Source organism: Gobio gobio (genome assembly GCF_949357685.1).
Source record: "Gobio gobio genome assembly, chromosome: 1".
Classification (NCBI taxonomy): Eukaryota; Metazoa; Chordata; class Actinopteri; order Cypriniformes; family Gobionidae; genus Gobio; species Gobio gobio.
In genome coordinates this window covers 51,418,288-51,437,384 of record NC_137097.1, presented here as the reverse complement: position 1 = coordinate 51,437,384, position 19,097 = coordinate 51,418,288, and the positions used below count along the sequence as shown (strand labels likewise).

Here is a 19,097-nt window from a genome sequence, read left to right as displayed (position 1 = left end):
GAATATTTAAACATCTACTGAAAACCTTAATCCCATCAAACATGCATTTTGTCTAACAGCCTGCTACTATTATTGCGTAACTTCAGGAGGTCAACAGGACACGGTTACAGAGATGAGGCGGGAATTGAGATTCTTTCTCGGCCACTGATTGGCAGAAGCGTGTGGTATTTTCTACATCTACGCTCATATAGGTCGATCTCAACGCCGTGTAACTTGGCCAGCCAATAGGATGCGGTGAACAACGCCGAGATCCCTGCCACTCATCACAGTAACCAATAGGAACGCGACCCTGGATGACAAGGATTGGTTGAATTCATCTCGACTCCAGGACGAGACTTCTACGTTCGAAAACAAACGCAGTATAGAAAAATTAATGCTAGTATAATTCCCGAATAATTTCAGCTGGATTGTCGATTTTCTGGTTTATGATCATATATCCGCAATAGAAACGTTAAAATCATGGAATACGGGGACAGCAGGACCAGACGGCTGCAGCACTCGTAGCCAACAGGAAGAGCTAGCCTGCTAGCTTTCAGGCGAATTTCACTACGGACAAATCGACCAGAAATTTGAAGGAAAGCCCGTCAGGTAAAACACGGTGCTGTTTATTATACTACATGGATATGCTCGCGCCGCTTTTGGACATCGTATATTGTTCAAATGAAGAGTATATCATGTTTAAAGATTCAAATTGGACCGTGTGGGTCTGCTTCTGTTGTCCAGTGCCCCGGTGGTTTGGGTTGAAGTCCGTTAACTCGACTCCCCCGACAGTGATATATGGCCATTCGCGCCTGTGACCATAAAATCCGCATTTACGAATTACCTCTAATCAGGTGCGTTGTTTAATAACTACTAATTGGCGCGATCAAAGGTGCTCGATGACAGATGTGGGTGTCACCGTGAGACCATGCAAAATGTATTATTTACTATAATCTATTTTTGTACCCATTTGAGTGCTATTGTATGTGTTTTTTCTTCTTTAATTCAAGAAATATATTTTTTTCTTCTTCTTCAGTGGACTGTGGGCTCGCGCTCTTTCGTCGCTGGCGTTAACACGCATTCCCACAGCTCTTATTTTCACGCTCGCGTACTACTCGAACTCGATTACAACTCAAAGTGCTGAAGTGTTTTCTGACTGAATAGCTGCTTTGTAGTGTGACTCCTGACCTGTCAGCGGAGAGAAGGTTTATGCCTATATTAATCCACTAGATGAGGATATTTGCTTGCAAGGTAGCAGCAACAACCAACAAGGGTTACAACACAGACATTATGGAATGACAGTAATTTATGCAAATTAGCCGCGATGAACACTAGATGTCTTGTCATAAACAAGCTAGATCGATTTTACTTATTCAGTATTTGCCAACTATAGTCTGTTCCTGAGGAAATAAGTATGGTGTGTTTTTTGTTGTTGTTGCTTTTTAGCTCTTCTGCTGTTTACACTGTAAAAAATTAATTGTAGAGAACCTTATGCTTCCAGATTTTTAGATCCTTTGAACTATTGGTAATTGTCGTAAATGACACGTACATTTACTAAATGCAAAAAGCCTCATTCAGCCAATAAATGTATCAAGATTTGTTGTTCAACAATATCAATTAGTAACAATGAATTGATCTGTCATTTTGATTTTATATATATATATATATATGTATATATATATATATATGTATGTGTGAATAATATGTGATCCGCACTATGCTATCTTTGTTTCTAAAATAAAGATATCTGGGTTATTGTTTAAGATGTTGTATAAAGACCTCAGCGCTTAATCCACAAAACGGTGACCATCAACAAATGTAAAAACATGAGCTTTTAATATTACAACTCAAAAAGTCATGAACAATTATGACAAAACAACAAATGTAAAATAAAAAAAACCCAGTGAGCTGTTGTTAGCACCGTGGGGAATTTGTACGGTAGTTGTAAAAATGAAAATTTGATGACTTTAGAATATTTCAAATATGTAGTGTACATGTTCATTACAGTGTATCTTGGAGACCGTTCTTGTCTGCTGTTCAATATATTTCAATAATTTAATGCTATAGGTACCACTTAGACTTTTGCTATATACATCATTCCTGACAGCTAAAAGTATAGGAATGTAAAGGTAAAAACTATTCGGTATTCTGTATCAAAGTAGTAAGGCTATTACTTTGATATGTGCTATTATACAATGAATTATCAATATTTTAAATGTTATTGACCACAATTGTTACAGTAGCCCCATAACACTGTAATAAATTCAGTGTTACAGTATCATCAACTTCATTAAAATCATTAACTGCGAAAAACTAGACTTAAATTTGTGTAAAATACAGTGGATTCAAAAAGCCTGAGAGTAAATAAACATACAAGGCTATGATGTACAATAAATTGAGATTTCAGATTCTGTTTCTAGGTCTCTAAAATGCACATCACGTAGTTTTGTGACACTGATCATGTGGCTTGTAATACAGATGGTCAGATGTTCTTGCTTGCATTGAAGCTCAAGATACTCTAGAATATTCTCAAATCACGCTGGAGATTGAACATGGTCATCAGGGTTTACAGGACTCTAATTTGCGCTGCTTTACTGCTACTGTCAACTTTTCATTCAAATTGTGATGAATATAGGCTAATTTGTAATGAAGAATTTCTTCCAAATATAAATATTTTCACTAGTGGTCCTTTGGAAACCACTGTAAATAGATTTATTTTACTGTAAGATGAAGGTTCATTTGTAGCAGTCTGAGGCCCTGTGTTTACACCTGGTATTAAAATGCATTTTGGTGGATCGGTTCACAGGTAGACGAGGGAGACCCATAGTGTTGCAAATTTTCCAGAAACTTTCCAGGATTTTCGGGAACTTTCCAGAAATTTGACATTTTCTGAAAATGTACTGGATTTTTCAACCCCTTTGCAACCCTAGAGACAAATTCCTGTTTACACCTGGTATTTTATTCTGTCCAATTTCATCCACTTCTATCCTGATTTCTTCGAGGGGAGGGTCTATTGGTGGGTAAATGTATGGGCTTTTTTAGATCTTTCTATCTAATGGATGAAATAAGCTCAGACAATTTACATATGAATACGCCAGAAAAAAAATATGGAGAGCAGCAGTTTTTTTCTTTTCTGCTCCAATAGCTGCAAGACCATGATGCCGAACACTGTGAGTGTGTGTTAGAAATCAGGGATGGTAAGAGAACATTGTTTTTCATACGGTTTTTTTCTGTCTTCATACCAACTTGGGTCTTCAGCCGACAAGGTTTAAATCCTCTCTGGCTAGTGCGCTTCCCATAATGTTTAAGGAGTGTCTACACCAGGTGCAAATAGCGTGCCTTGTGGCAAGTGCTATTCGCACTAGCTCCGCCTAACAACCTTGCCTGGTTGGGCACAACGAGATTTTAAAAAAAAGATGTGCATTTCATCCTCTTCAGTGCCGTAGACAGTAAAGCGTAAGGCTTAAGGATCTAGGTTTTAATGCAATCGACCGGGGTTCGAATCCACCTTTTACAGAGCTCGCTCTTCTCCTTTTTCCCCATCACAAATCAGAAAGGAAAAGCATTTAATTTCAATACAAATTAAGAAAATGTTCTAAAAATGTAAATAAAGTGCCTAGTGAAATGTTTTAGTAATAATAAAAGCATTTATTGAGTAGGGTTAGGGGTAGGTGTAGGGCGAACTTTTATTGTCCTATCAAGGAGACATCCATTTAATAATTTTAATAAATATAATCATTTACTCTTATTATTGCATCCTGTTAATGTAAAATACTGAGGTCAAAATAAAGTATAAATTGCATGTAATTACTATTTACACATATTGCAAAGAACAGAATATATCACTATTTTCACTAAATAGTATCTATCGCTAATAAAGTATGCTATTTTCACTGAATGTAAATAGAAGCTGCCTAATGTTTACGCGTTAGGTCAGTAGGTGGTCTTTTTGCGGCTTTTCGAACACATTTAACCACATGAACGTTTACACTACGAATCCAATCCGGTCGAATGCGTTTTTGTCTACCTCTGGAAAAACGTGTTAGACCCCGTTTACACCTGCATTTACCATCACCCACTTGTGTTCCGATAGACCAAAACGCATTTTCATACCAATGCCTGAGAGGAAAAACTACTGTTGCTTTCCATTCTTTCCATACATTATGCTTGTGTTGAATGACCTGCAGCTGTTTGAATGTGTAACTCACTGGCTTCATTTTGTTCCAGCATGTTGATGGTGGGCAACCATGGAGGGATCTTATAGAATGAGTGTGAGAGAACTTTGTGAGACAGATGATCTAGCCACGAGTTTGGTGTTGGATCCCTTACTGGGGTTCAGCACCCATAAGATGAACATAAGGTACTATTCTGACTCTTTTGCACTACTGCTATATAGATTTTTCAAGAAGAATATTTGTTTTGTTATTCTGATAGTATTTTCATATACAAATAAATAATAAAACCTGAACTGTAATCTCTTTGTTTTACATATGCTGCGTCCCAATTAGCATACAATCTGTCCTAAATGGTATTTGAAATTAGAATGAGTGTGTCCTAAATCGTAGTATGTTGAAATGAGTATTTCAAACCCGGATGGGCTACTTTTTCCGGTTTTACTCGCAGATCCGAGGACATTAACAGCTAATATTGGCCACAACCCATTGCGCGTTGTACGAGGATTCGATTACAACTACAAACACTCATTAAAGTGTTAAAAACTACAAACATGGCTGATGTGCGAGACCGACGGTTAAGTAGAGAGGTTTAGATAAAGGGGTAGCAATATCTAACCTGAAGAAAAGGTATTTATTCAATGTTATCCACATTATATTTAATCTGTAACAGCATTGTTAATTTTTATAAAGATATGTTTGGTTATTAACTGAGGAGAGGTCTCCGCATGAAAGACCCACGACTGACAGATCAACATGCTACTACATTTCTCTCCGATACGGTAGGACATTAAATTAAATTGAATGTGGAGGATTTTAACTGTGACAAGATGATCGACAGAGCAGTTTAAACAGTGACAGGAGGCACGTAATTAAGCGACAGAGCTGTCCATTAAAAACACAGTTATAAAGAAGTAGTATGTCCCTGCTACACGCCCAAAAGTATGTAATTTTAGGACATAGTGTAAGTCGGCAAATTGGGATGCAGCAATAGACTACTGTTCAAAAGGTTGGGGTCAGTTTTTCAGGTTCATGTTTTTGAAAGAAGTCTCTTATGCTCCCCAAAGCTGAATTTATTTGATAAAAATACAGTAATGGAACAATTTCAAAACTGTTTTCTATTTTAATATATTTTAAAATTTACTTTTATTTCTGTGATGTAAAAGCTGAATTTATCATCATTACTCCAGTATTCAGTCACATGATCCTTCAGAAATCAGTCTAATATGACGATTTGCTGCTGAAGAAACATTTCTTATTATTAATGTTAAAAACAGTTGTTCTGCTTAATATTTTTATTGTCTCTTTTGACTAGTGTGTCCTTGCTGAATTCAAGTATTAAATTAATAAAGTTTTATTGGCCCCAGACTTTTGAACTGTAGTTTATTTTAAATGATTTCTTCCATTTTATAATTGTTTGATTTCTTTCATTGTGTGAAGTGCTCCCCCTGAAATCCGGCGATGGGGCTACCTCAGAGAGACCCTTCTGCGGTTTAAACGCACGCATGACTTCCAGGCCACTTTTGATGCTCTGTTGGATGGGGAATGGGTCAGTGGCTATTTCACTGGGCTGGGTTCACACCGACATGAGTTGTTAAAGCATCATGTGAGTATAATGTTATCAAGAATTGGTGAACGTTCACCGTTCCCTGTTTGCTATTTGGTGATAATGAAATGTACAATGTGTGAATGCTCGAAGAGTTTTGAATGTGTAGCTGTTTTGGTGTCTAGTGTAGTAACAGTAAAATTGGATTAGGATTGGGATCTGTAAGATTTTTCTTTTTTTTTTAAGGAAAGAAATGAAAAGCTTTTTTTAAATACTTTCAAAATATAAAAAAAATCCTGCTGACCTCAAATGTTTGAATGATAGTGTAAATATACAGAATGAAATCCCAAATGATTCTGAAATCGAATCGGGAACTTGTGAATTGGAATTGAATCGATTTGGGAAATCTACACTGATATCTTGTCCTAAGAAAAACAACAACTGTGACACCAGAGTGTGGCGTCGTGTCTGTGAGGGCTTGGCTTTTGTAATGCAAGACATTAATATTTGGTCTGATTAAAGACAAGCATAGTGCATGGCATTAGTTTTATTAATATAAAATTGAATATTGCAGTGTGCTTTAAAAACTATTTTTAACTTCATCTCTTTTCTTTAGATGTATCGCTATATGACCGCATTTCTGTTGGACAACGGAGTGAACATTGAGCCGTGTAACCGCTATTCCTCTGAGACTAATGGAGCCAAAATCACATCCACCCGACACTGGTTAGAAATTACTTTTAAAAAAATAAATAAATAATTAACTATGATAATAATGATTTAATAATTGATCAATAAATCATTATTTTCCTGTTGATCACTGTAAAGCTGCTTTGAAACAATCTGCATTGTATAAAGAGCTATAAAAATAAAGGTGACTATCATTTAATCATAACATTGGTCTACTTTTTAATTTAGTTGACCATCAAATTTGAAGATATGAGTATGTTTAAAGGGATAGTTCACCCAAAAATGAAAATTAGCCCATGATTTACTCACCCTCAAGTCATCCTAGGTGTATATGACATTCTTCTTTCAGACAAATAAAATCGGAGTTATATTTTAAAAAGTCCTGGCTAATCCAAGCATTATAATGGCAGTGAACTCTCCCTTTAATTCTCCAGGTTTGTGGGTGAACGGGTGGAGGTACTGCAGGGCTGTATAGCTGAGCTGAGCCCTGAGGATAGTGCTGTGCTCAGAGCAGGAGTGAATGACTTCAGTGTCATGTACTCAACGCGCAAGAGATGTGCTCAGCTTTGGTTGGGGCCCGCTGCCTTCATTAATCATGGTGAGAGAGCCTATAAACTATATAGTATATAATATAAATGTTTTCAAAATGTGGTCTTTGGTAAGGTACGGGTTCTGATTGTGCTTTTTGTTCCCCCCTCTCTTTTTTTATTGTTTATAAAAGACTGCAGACCCAACTGTAAGGTAAGACACTAAGTTATTACTTTTGCTTTTGTAGGAAATCTTAGGAATTGCTTGGTTTGTTCTTTTTCTTGTCATTTTCTTTCTTTCTTTCTACATGGTATTGCTTTAATGTATTATCTATTTAAGTAGCAAAACACTGCTACTGAACACACTCTTTACTATGGTATCAAAATATTTCAAGAATCATGACATTTCACTAATATTGTTATGGATTATTGAATTTTTGGAGTCATGACAACCCCTACCAATATAAACAATTCAAGCAGAAGTGTTTACTTGAATATTGGCGGTGACATGACATGGAGACATAGGATGGTAGGATAAGCATGAGACAGTGTGCAGTGTTTTGTTGTGAGTAAGAGAGAAATGCGTACACTGGTAAGAGCTAGTATACTTTATATGTGCATATAAAAATATATTTTATATGCACTGTATATTCTACTCCGAGGTTGTGATAACTAGGGCTGGGTATCGACACAAATTCCACAATTCTATTTAAAATGCACAAGCTTACGATTTTATTCTTTTATGATTTTGATTCGACATTGGTTAATTGGCATGTATCAGTACAGTACATGGAAAATTATCTCAAGGAAAAAAAAAAATCTCAACTCATGTTGTAAATTATACAGGGAGCCACAGTTGGTACGTTACTATACAATTAAAGCGTACAACTGATTTGTTTAGGCTACTTGCATGTAAATTACATATAAGGAAATCTTTATAACAACGTTTTAATTTTTAATGACAATTATGTTTCTACTCGTTTTTTGAAATGTAAACATTTAAATGGTGGTTGTCATAAAAACACGACAGCTTTATTGAAACATAATATTGTAGAACAGGGCAAGTAAAAATACAATAAATAAGTGCATCTTTTTAGCAAAATGCTCCTCTAGAGTTAATTTTTCTAGCTGACTAACAAGTTTATGGACATTGAATGGCTTTTCAGAGGTAAATGTAACATTGTTTACAAGCAGTTTTATTGATGTTTTTCCACTGTTGGAACACTTGAGCGATTTACATGAGACATGATATGGATGTTAGTAAGTTGTGCTGTGTCTTCAACATAACCTTCAGATGTTCGTTTGTTTATTTCGAGTTATAACTAGTAGTAAAGCGGAAGAGATGATCAGTTGATGTGCGCTTAGCATTGCCGCATTGCTTAAAGTAAAGCCCTACAGCTATCTATCACGCCACTAGAGATCGACCGATATGGGCTTTTCTATTGCCGATGGCCGATATGTGCTGCCGATTTTTAGGGCTGATATCTTGAAGTTTTCCCCTTCATTTGCATGCTAAAATGTCACTAATAATAAGTGGATGCACAACATTTCTAAACTAGGGGTGCACCGATCCGATATTAGGATCGGATATCGGCCGCGATACTGACAAAATAGCTGGATCGGGGATCGGAAAAATTAACAGATCCACAAGCCGATCCAGGTGTTTTTTTCCGTCGCAGCAAAACCTACGTCATTCGTCAGCTTCACGTGTGTCGCATGCTAGAAGGGAGCGAGCCAGAGAGTCGGCTGTGTGGAGGAGATATTTCACGCTTGCCATGCCAACTAGTTCGTCGCTGTTTCGAGGGTATTACTGCAAAGTCAGGGTCTTTCCTGCATTGACATTTTTTTGACGGCCAAAGCCTAATTTGATGAGTTATTGTGATTTACGAGTGATGTAGAACAGATGCTGCGCTTGTGACTGAGTGACAGAGAGACCGATCTGAGAGCTCCTCCCCCGCGCGTGCTCTCTGGGTCTTCAAAATAATCAGTGTTCGCTCTCATATTTCACATATTAATCCAAATCAAAAGCTCGGAAGACCGAAACCATGTTGCACGTGACACATTCGGACAATTTTGTCCTTGAATTATCACTGGGTGTGAATTGCGCTCAAAAAACATTGACTCTTCTCTGACCAGCTGACATAAAGCATACTTTCAATAAGCGGGAGACAAATTATATCCAGTTATGAAGTGTTTTCTGTGTGTTGACATCTTTCGCGATGTTCTAACAGACGGGATTCGCACACAACGCGTCTGCTAATGTCCGATTCGTGACCTAATGACTCCTTTGAACCGAATCATTTTAACGACTGGCCAGAACAACTGATCTGTCCAACACTGAACTCATGAACTCAGTTTATTAATTTACTCAGAACGCAACTGAAATGAGAACACAAGTGTGCTTACCCATTTTAGCAAGAGTGGGTAGTAAGAATTATTTTTAATTATCAACAGTATTTCATCTTATTTCTGTTGACAATGTGTAGTAAAATAAATAGGCCTAGCCTACAATCATTTAATCTGGAGTGAGGTGAAACCAGAACAAAGTTGTTATTAGCTAGCTGAAAATTTTTATTAAATTGCATATGGTAGAAAATTAGACTATTTGTTAATTTGTAATGCTACTTTTTAATATTGATATGATTATATACCAAAACAATTATCTGTAGTGTAAAAAATGTTTGGTAACTGTCAGATTACTATTGTATGTTTGACCAATAGGCCTACACTGTTTTTTGTTTCCACTGCTACATTTTATTTATTTAAAGAAGTTAGATTACATTCTATTTTAGATTTGAATGCACAATTGTTTTTTAAATAAATAAGAATTCAACACCTTACATACATCTGTTATTTTGTCTTAGTTATGTTTAGTTAGTAAAGTCTGGTGCCTTTAGTCTCTTCAAGGAAGGTATAAGGTGGAAGATATACAGTTTATTATTAATTCAACAATATATCGGATCGGTATCGGGTATCGACAGATACACAAAGCCCAGGCATCGGTATCGGTATCGGGACTGAAAAAGTCGGATCGGTGCACCCCTATTCTAAACGTAACTTCATTTATTGAACACTGACTTGAACCATCTCTCGAATCTTAATTTTGTGCACTGCACGGTATTAAAATAAAATATTTATCCAAAGTTAACCAAACAAATCAATAAACTGACCAAGTATTAATGATAAACATGGCCATAAAATGCCATTCCCATTCTGTGAAATTTATCTATACACTATATCTAATTTGCATAGTAATGTGTTTTTGGGACAATATGTAAAAAGACGTGTAATAATGGGAGTAATAAAAAGGAATATTTTCATAAGAATATCCAGACAAAACTGTGTATGTTGTCAGAGAAATTCCCCAAAATATAATGTCCTCTACAGAGGCAAAACCTTTATTCTGGGTCTCGTGCAGAGTGAATCCAGCATTTATATTTAGATTTCACTTCTGAAACTTTGCAGCATGCAGTTGGCCGTCGCTCCTCTTAGCAGCATGAAAATCAATAGTTTTATTCAATGGATTTTATAGACTCAATAGTCTCAAGTTTTGCGAGCCTGCATTAACTCCGCACTGAATAAAAACTGATCGCGTTCAAGAGATCTGTTTACATTACTCACCGCTGCAAAAACACATTGTAAATAGATCCAGAACGCAAACACAACTATGCAAATCTGCCCAATCTGTTTCGCCAGTATATTATTACAGTATCAACCGAGGATGCTTTTGCTTGCGTTTCATCTGGCTCTGCAGCGCGAGCCTCCGCTGATTCGCCTTGTCCGTTTGGGGAGGTGTTTATACTCAAGGGTGACTCTGAGTGATTGTTCTATAAACCATCAGGAAACAGCGGTGAGAAGAAGTACACGTGTGACAATGTTTACTTTAGTAAACTTTACCAAAACCACACTACGAAAGAATCGTGTAAAACCCAGTATTAGAATATATATGGATGGGAGAACATGTATAAAACTAAATTAACGATCTCTTAAACATTTTCTAATTTCTCTAAACATGTTTCATGAACACTTTTATGAAACATAGATCTTTTATTTTCATTAAAAGGGCTTAATTTTGCTACTGTTGGCCAGATTCGCCTCGAACTCGTGCATCTTCGGTTGTGGAGCCGCGCGCAAAGTTACAAAATTGGACGTGCACACCACCAAGCGAAATGGGGTCTCGCACTCTCAACGCGCAAGGCTGCACACTCCGCGTTCACAATTTTTTGGGCTAATATGTTTGCAATCAAGCTGCTGATAGTTTTCGACTACAGTCCTTAAAGTTAACTGCAAGTAAGCAAACCTTCTACCAGCTGTATCATTATGCCAGTTCCGGACGGTTTCACCGCACCAATAACATGGGGCTGCCCGCGGACGTGCCTGACTTTAAATCGGTGCTACTAAACACGGATATCGGCCGATATATTAAAAAATGACAAATCGGCCCGATATATCGGTCGACCTCTACATGCCACATTTTAATTATAATTTTAATCTGGTCAGAAAATTGACATTTTAAAAGCTGAGACTTTGTTTCATATCAAAGCACAAAGCTTAATGTGATTTATAGGATGGGAGGCACGTTACAAAGTTTTATTCATTCATCCACTGAAAACAGCATAGACGATCCGCTACCGAAAACAAACCAACATTTAAACCTAGCTCGTTTTTAAATTTAATTTATTTGTATGTGGTGTATATATGACCTCTCACTCTTTCTCTAGTGACTTGGTCCTTTATTTGTAATAATTAAATTTATTTTCATATAATACTTATTTTAGGATATCAAACTAGAATGTTGTGGCAACAACAGTGTGTTCTTGCTAAATTTTTTTTTAATTGGCCAAGCTAAGTTAGCCATTTTGAAATACCACCAAAGTAAAAATGCTGGAAAGGATGTTGATATGGTAGCTATGTTTAAGTCTTGATCTTAAGACTGTGATCATTGAGTACTGATAATGTTATTTTTTTTAATGGAGATGTGGTGTGAGATGCACTAGTGACTGAGTGAACACGTAAGTTTAGTTTTCAATTGGTAGAATGAGGTTAATTGTTTGAAAATGTATTTTATTTATATTTTCTATTTTTAACCCTTATTTGTTTTGAAAAAAGGGTTTTAAAAGTCAAGTCTCTAGCTTTTTTCTTTCTTTTCTTTTTTATCATTGTTAACTTGTTTTCTGTTTTGTCAAAAGTCTGGGTCATTGTAGGCCTAAATGTAGATAACAACTTGTACATAGACGTATATAGGAAAAAAATACACTACTGTTCAAAAGTTTCAGTACATGTCAGTGTCAGTATGATTTTAATACTTTTATTTAGCAAGGACACATTCAATTGATAAGTGACTATAAAAACATTTATAATGTTAAAGAAGATTTCTGTTTTAAAGAAATGCTGTTCTTTTGAACCCCCCCCCCCCCCATTCTTTTATTTTTTACAGTTACATTTTCTTTTTTTGCTGGCTAATGACTAAATAGATTATAGTCAAGCAGTTTATACTGAAAAGAAATTTGCTCATGAATTTTGTTTTTTGTTCCTCTTATTAGTTTGTCCCAGGAGATAAAAATGGAGCTTGTGTAAAAGTGGTGCGGCCCATCTCACCAGGGGAAGAGATTACCTGTTACTATGGGGACAGCTTTTTTGGGGAGAATAATGAAATGTGTGAATGCTGCACATGTGAGAGGTGAGAGTAAAGCTGTTAATACTGCTTAAAGGCCATCTACTATTGATATTATAGTGATGTTAGATCTATGATGCATAATTAACTCTGTATTAGGTTTTTAATGTCAATTAGGTTTCTAATGACCATTTCCATTTAAAAGTCTTTTAAGTATGCTTTTATCACAAGTCTAATGATGCCAATCTATGCAGGAGAGGAGATGGATCATTTAAGAAGAGAGACCAGTTACAAGATGTGGCTTGCTCCAGGGATCCTTCAGGACAGAAGTATGAGTTCAGAGAGACCGATCTAAGGCTTAACAGGAATAGGGGAAATGGCACTCCAAAGCCATTTCTCACTGTATCAAACTCTGGTATGCTTGTTATACCATTCATTCATTCTTTTCTTGTTTTACTTGTGTCCCAGAGTCAAATGTACATGTTTTGAATGTAACAAATTATATAATTAAGCATCCCATGCAATTTCCTAATAATGTGAAGTTGTTATTGTCAACTAATCTCACTATTATCAACCACTTAACTCTGGCTGTCTGTTCTTCTCATCTCATTCTTTGTCAGTCTTGCCAATGAGGAATACATTTTCCCAACGGACGAAGAGGAACGCCCTTGTTTTGAGCAAGATGAGAAAGACTGATAGGCGGAGGAGGGAGGAGCATTGCAAACAGGTGGAAAAGAGAACACAAAACCTTTTATCTTTTCCTCACCTCAAGCTAAAGGAGCTGAGCATCTGTCTCTATCAGCACAGCGCAAAGTTCCTATTAAGCTGTAAGGACCCCTTGAGCAAAGAAAGGGCCCTGCTCTACCTAATTGAGAGAGAGCGACCAAAACCAGAGAGGATCACAAAGAACAGGAAATCTGTCTCTCCAATAGGTAGCAGTACTAATATAAATGGACCAGAGGAGAGAAAGGGTGAGGATGGAGAAATGTTAAATGGAGACCCTGTCATTAGATTTAAACCCTTCACTCTTGGGTGTGTTTCCAGTGTACATGAAAGAAACAGTATGAAGGCCAAGGGACGTAATATTGATGCATCTTCTGTCAGAGTTGTCCACCAGGGCATTTCCTCAAGGACCAGGAATATTCTTCGTAGTCGTTGGAGCAGTCTCCGAGCAAGGACTGGATCTAAACACTCCAGATTCAACAAAAGGAGGACCAGACTGATCAAATCGAACTCTAAACTCTCTACAGACCGAAATGAATGCTCTGACTTGCAGACAAGAGTTGGGAAGCCGCAAAAAGAAAGTGAGGTTGAGTCCAAGGACATCACTAATCCAGTTTTAATCTCTCCAGGTAAACCATGTACTGACAAAAATGTACACATTGATGGAGACGCTGGAGCTAACGGTGACAAATCACAAACAGAGAGCATTGTGATCCGAGAGGCGCAGCAGAGAGTCTTTAGGGATCGCCTCAGGGAAGTGGCTGGCGACGGTAGACACATCAGCGGTTCCATTACTCCTAGGAAAGGTGATGTTAGTTCATGTATAGCTTCAGAGACCTCAGGGGATAACAAGCAAAACCACAGGCAGTCTGTCTCTTCTAGCGTTACGCCCTGCTTGTCTTCACCATCTCTTAACAGTCCTATCACTTTCCTCTCAGGGTTAAATCGATACCTCAGAGTAAGTCTGGTCAGGGTGGCTATCCCAGGAAAACCAGAGGTCGAAAGTACAGGTCAGAAGAAGGCAGACCGTAGAAGATACAAGGGTACAGCACCAGCAGCATCAGTACAGCAGAGCACAAAGTTAAATGGGAGCAAAGAAAGCAATAGACAAGGTAAGATAGGGGTGAAGGAATTGTATTTCACACCAGTAAATATGGAGAGTGCAGATAAGTACTTAAAAGTAACATGTGATTTAGAGATTGGCAAAACACAACCTGTTGTGAAAGAACTTGTGGATGTGCACGGTAAGGATAGCCACTGTGAGCATGAAATTGAAGGTAAGCAAGATAATAACATTGTAACGGTTGCATCTGTTGAGGTCACGATTCCAAAAAAAACAGAAGATTCTATAAAGAAAAGGAAAGGGGCAGACAAGGATGAGAAACAAACAAATGAGGGTATACCTGAGGTGCAAGATAAAGAGAGAGTCAATAAGCAGGGAGAAGGAAATTACTTGAAAAAGAAAGTGTTAACAGCGCATTTTGGGAGCAGGACTGTTGTTGTTAAAGAGGCAAGGGTACTACTGTCAGATATTCGAAAGAGTTTGAGTGACAAGATTAATCAACAAGATAAAGATGCTGATGAACACCAACATCCACACGGTTACAGTGGTAACAGAGAAGTTGATAAAATGAAGACACTATCACTTGCTGACAATAAAGAGACAAAGGACAAGCATGATGCACTTGACAGAAATGAGCACCCTATTCAGGGACTCACTGCAGCTCATCAGCCAAATATACATCAAGATACTCGAGTGAGACAGTCAGAAAACACTTTGATTTCTTCTGAGCCTCCATCTATGTGCATGGTTGGTCTGGATCATAGTTCTCAGAGCAGTATTCCCCTGAAGAAACGAGCATTTCGAGAATCGCTTGATACAGACCCAGAACAGGATGTTAATGTACCTACAAAACCGTGTACAGATGTCAATAACGACACAGAACTTAACTCGGACAATAGGTTACCTAAGCCAAGTAAAAGCAGCAGTGTGGAGACAAAATGTGCATTACCAGAATCAAGTCTAACTCTTAAAGGTAATGGCGTTGGGTCCAAAAAACGTGGCGTGTCCAAGTTGAAACAATGCTGTAAACGTGCTCGGCATGGACCAGTGAGAAACAATGTCATAGTTTGTGAAAACCGGGATAGCACAAGTAACATACGTGTTTGTGAGGGGACAATCGATGACCGTAACAGTGAAACATCCAAAATTAAAGGAGAAATTGTTAAATGCAACATGAGAGAGGAGAACCAAGCAAAAAGTGCGGAAGTAGTGGAAGGAAGAACTAAAGGACCAGGAGACTGTGAGATTATGGATACTATAGAAGATGCCATCAGAGATGAGTTGTCTACCTCAAATGTTTTGGATAAGACAGAAGAAGATCAGCGGCTAAATGTCAGAATCCGCCTTAAGAGGAAAAGAGGAAAGGAGTGGGAAATGGATAGTACGGATGAAGCAGAAAGTGTTGTGGACAAATCAAGCCCACAGCAATGCTTGGCTTTAGTTGACCCTTTTAGGGCCATTTTGGATTCTGTCTCCATTTTAAATGCAGAAATGGAGAGGATTCGGGGTCATGGGGAGGCTGATAAAGGCATAGGTTTGGAGAAAGCCACCAAAGCAGTCCAAGACGTGCTAGAGCATTGCAGAAAAGAATGTGCAACTAAGCCATGTAAAAGACAGCAAAAAGTATCAAAAGTTTGCATCAACAAGAAAAACGGCAAACGCACACCAAAAGGAATTATTCAAGACGGCTCTGAGGTTTCTAATGCGCAACTCCAACAGAACTCATCTGGTCCAAAAATTGAAGCAGACACTGATGACATTAAACCGTTACCTTTGATTAGATTGTGCAGGAGAGCTGAAGGCAAGTGGGAGGTTGAGTGGAAAGAAGCTCAAAAAAAAGATGGGAGCATTGACATGATGTACAGGGAGCCAAATAAGTTAACACCTGTCTCTTCTACACCAGCAATACTGGAACAGATGCCCCTCGGCAAAGTTAAAGAGGAAAACCCGTCTCCCTGCCAGCAAATAATGACAATGCATAGTTGTACCAAGGGGACTGAGACCTTCAAAGATCCAGTGAGTTTTGAAACGTCACCTCTACCATTGTCCCTTTCACCTTTATCGCTTTACTCTCCCTGTTATGATGGGCTGACAGGAGTTAGTAACGTCAGTGGGAGTATGGAAGCAAAAGAGGATATAAGAGAGCATGTGTCAGACAATTCCAATATTCTCAAGGCTGGAGTTAGTAGGACTGAGAATAAAGAGAAGAACGACACTTGCTTGAGTCACAATTTGTCTCAGATTAATAAAAGTCTGTCAAAACTCCAGGCTCTGAGTCAGTCCAGTCTCCAGTCACAGGTATGTGAGAAAAGTGTTCCCACTAACACCAGTGTAACCTCCTCTCAGATTCAGTCTCCTCCCATCTCTCCCTTTGCCACAGAGTGCAGCTTTAGTAACTATTCAGAGGATGTGCTTGACTTTCCATGTTTAAATCTTGAAAGCTACGATCAGATGCCTGCACAAAACAGCTTGGCGAGCTCTTTGATTGATTACTGTCCTGGTGAACCACATAACACAGGATCCTTCAGCAGCCCCTTCTCCCAAAGTCCCACCGATGCATGGAATCCAGAGACCCCTTACCTAGGATCCCCAAGCCCTGTGAGTAACTTTAGTAGCGGTGAAGATCTAAGCTTCCCAGATCTTGTCTTTGCTCAATCTGACACATCCTCATCTATTGGTGCACCTCAAATGCTCTTCAAAGATAAGTTATGTAATGCAGCCACAAGTTCTGCTCCTCTTCAAGACCCTGAGAAAGATCTGTACTTGTCTGATAGCGATTTGTCAAAAAGTCCCATAGATCTCCAGGAGCAGGAAGATTCGGCTGCACAGTTTCTCCCCAAAGACCTGACAATGTTTAACAATGCATCTACAAGTGCTAAACAGCCTGTAAACCCAACTGTGCGCTTGCATCCTCAGGATAAAAAGTTAAACTTTCTTGATTCCCTTGTTAACACAAAGTCCTCTCAGCCAGGCCTTTCTAAAATTGATGCTAAAGACAAAACTCATGGATCTCTCAACTTGCATGGCTCAAATGCTAAATCTGAATCTGTCATTTCAAACCAGTCAACGCAAAGCCTACACGGTGCTGGAACTCAGAGTAACCTCGTCACACCCTTCCATTCCCTTCACGTAGGAAATAAGTCAACCTCACTTGCAGAGTATTCGGGTGCGTTCAACTCTGGTAATGCACATTTTCGTAGCAATGAAAAGAAGCTTCCTTTTTTTCCAAACCCCAAGAATATCATGAAAACCGAGGTAGGCCAAAATGCTTGTCAGATTTCCATGGCTGCAGGCAGCTCAAAATCTCACAACAACCTGGAAAGCATCTTTACTTGTCCCGGTCCATCATGTTCTCACAGTGGAAAAGATTCCTCCGCTAGATGTCCTAATGCTGGGTTCTCAAGATTTACTGAAAATCTGCAAAAAAGCCAAAAGAACATCCTCTCCAAACAGTATCCTGCAAATCCCGGTCAGCAAAGTGATCACATCCACCCTGTTTATTTTGTTAGCTCTAGCAAAACCACAACAAATGCTTTCAAGAACATTGCAGGTATGAAGCCTCAGATCCCAAGAAATGATAAAGATCCATCTCTGCCCTCCACATATTTATTTTCCTCATCTCAAAGTTCTCAATGTTACAGTACAACACAAAGCAAACTCTCAAAATCCGAGAAACCTCATGCTGTTGTGGCTCCCACTCAAAACACTCAACTTTCTGGAGTGTCTTCTATTCAGCCCAATAAGAATCAGATGTGTCCAAACATTTCTCACTGTGATTCTTCTGATTTCAACTTCGGCTCCTCCCTTTCACCTCCTGCGTCGCAGCACAGTAGTCCTCATCTGGGACGCAGAGAATCCTTAATCCATGAGGTCCCATCGATTAAAACTCAGTCAACCACCTTTGAACACATTCAGCCTCCTCACCAGTCTTATGTAGTAAACTTCACCGGAGATCATTCTGTGACTCTGGGGTACAGTGGCGATGGTGAAAACGCAAATTACACTGGTTCAGGACCTGCGAATTACACTTATCATTGTCTTATGGAGCCTTCAGGAACACAAGGAAAGCTGGTTGTAGAAGCATGTGGTCCCTCAAACTTCACACCTTCTCCCTCTGTGAGTAGGTCTAAAGTCCACGGAGGCCAAATTGGGAAGGTTCAGCAGCATCAGGGGCAGCCTGGAACTCACCCATATAATTCTGTACACTTCTCCACCTCTCACTCGCAAAGCACCGCCACAACGGATCGCAAGCCTAAGAGACTGAGGCTTGTGGTGACTGACGGTACAGTGGATCTGGACCTACAATATACTGATTAATAACATCCTATTGTTGTTGATATGCTAAGAAGTTATTTATTTAAAACTTCAATGTAATGTGTTCTTTTGTTTTCATTAAAATTATATGGATATGGAATTGTCCTGTTCTTAGCATCAAAACTTTTTTTTTTTCTTGAAATATTTAAAAACATATTTTTATTAGCACACTTGCTTAATTATTTGTATGCTACATTTAATGAAGTTTGTTTAGTACATTATTATAGAAGAATATTTTCATGCTAGTGGTTCCTGTAAGTATACAAAACAAAGGAAAAATAGATATTCTGTTGATCCTGTAGTACATAAGACTTGCCACATGATGGGGATGCGGTTCTCCACCATGTGGAAATTTTCTCCATTTCCTCCTAGCCCTTTCAGTTCAGAGTTAGCAATCTAGATTGTTAAAAGAACATGTGTTCGATCAAATGTGAGGAAAATAAGCGTGTTTGTCAAATTGCATGGTTTA

At 38.3% G+C, this 19,097-nt stretch overlaps 1 protein-coding gene across 3 annotated transcripts; it reads left to right on the top strand.

The window, feature by feature from the left end:
* Window positions 1–277: 277 nt before the first annotated feature.
* kmt5c (lysine methyltransferase 5C) lies at window positions 278–18,745 on the top strand. 3 transcript variants are annotated; one of them, XM_079822581.1, is made up of 9 exons: window positions 278–588; window positions 3,125–3,176; window positions 4,207–4,339; window positions 5,592–5,757; window positions 6,314–6,423; window positions 6,822–7,009; window positions 12,458–12,594; window positions 12,783–12,943; window positions 13,149–18,745. In XM_079822581.1, exons 6-9 carry the CDS (start codon window positions 6,908–6,910, stop codon window positions 18,629–18,631), a joined length of 5,883 nt encoding a protein of 1,960 aa, XP_079678707.1. In that variant the 5' UTR covers window positions 278–588; window positions 3,125–3,176; window positions 4,207–4,339; window positions 5,592–5,757; window positions 6,314–6,423; window positions 6,822–6,907; the 3' UTR covers window positions 18,632–18,745. The 3 variants fall into 3 exon arrangements, with proteins under 3 accessions (XP_079678707.1, XP_079678706.1, XP_079678708.1); XM_079822580.1 differs by lacking the exon at window positions 3,125–3,176 and adding an exon at window positions 7,109–7,128 and having other exon boundaries at window positions 296–588; window positions 6,822–6,985; XM_079822582.1 differs by lacking the exon at window positions 3,125–3,176 and having other exon boundaries at window positions 296–588.
* The last annotated feature ends 352 nt before the right edge of the window (window positions 18,746–19,097 follow it).

What these genes read in the sequence shown, in the direction of transcription:
- kmt5c (XM_079822580.1), top strand. Translation starts at nt 4,227, where the DNA reads ATGGAGGGATCTTATAGAATGAGTGTGAGAGAACTTTGTGAGACAGAT. An exon ending in ACCCATAAGATGAACATAAG is followed by an intron (nt 4,340 to 5,591) that starts GTACTATTCTGA and finishes CATTGTGTGAAG; the next exon opens with TGCTCCCCCTGAAATCCGGC. An exon ending in GAATGCTGCACATGTGAGAG is followed by an intron (nt 12,595 to 12,782) that starts GTGAGAGTAAAG and finishes CAATCTATGCAG; the next exon opens with GAGAGGAGATGGATCATTTA.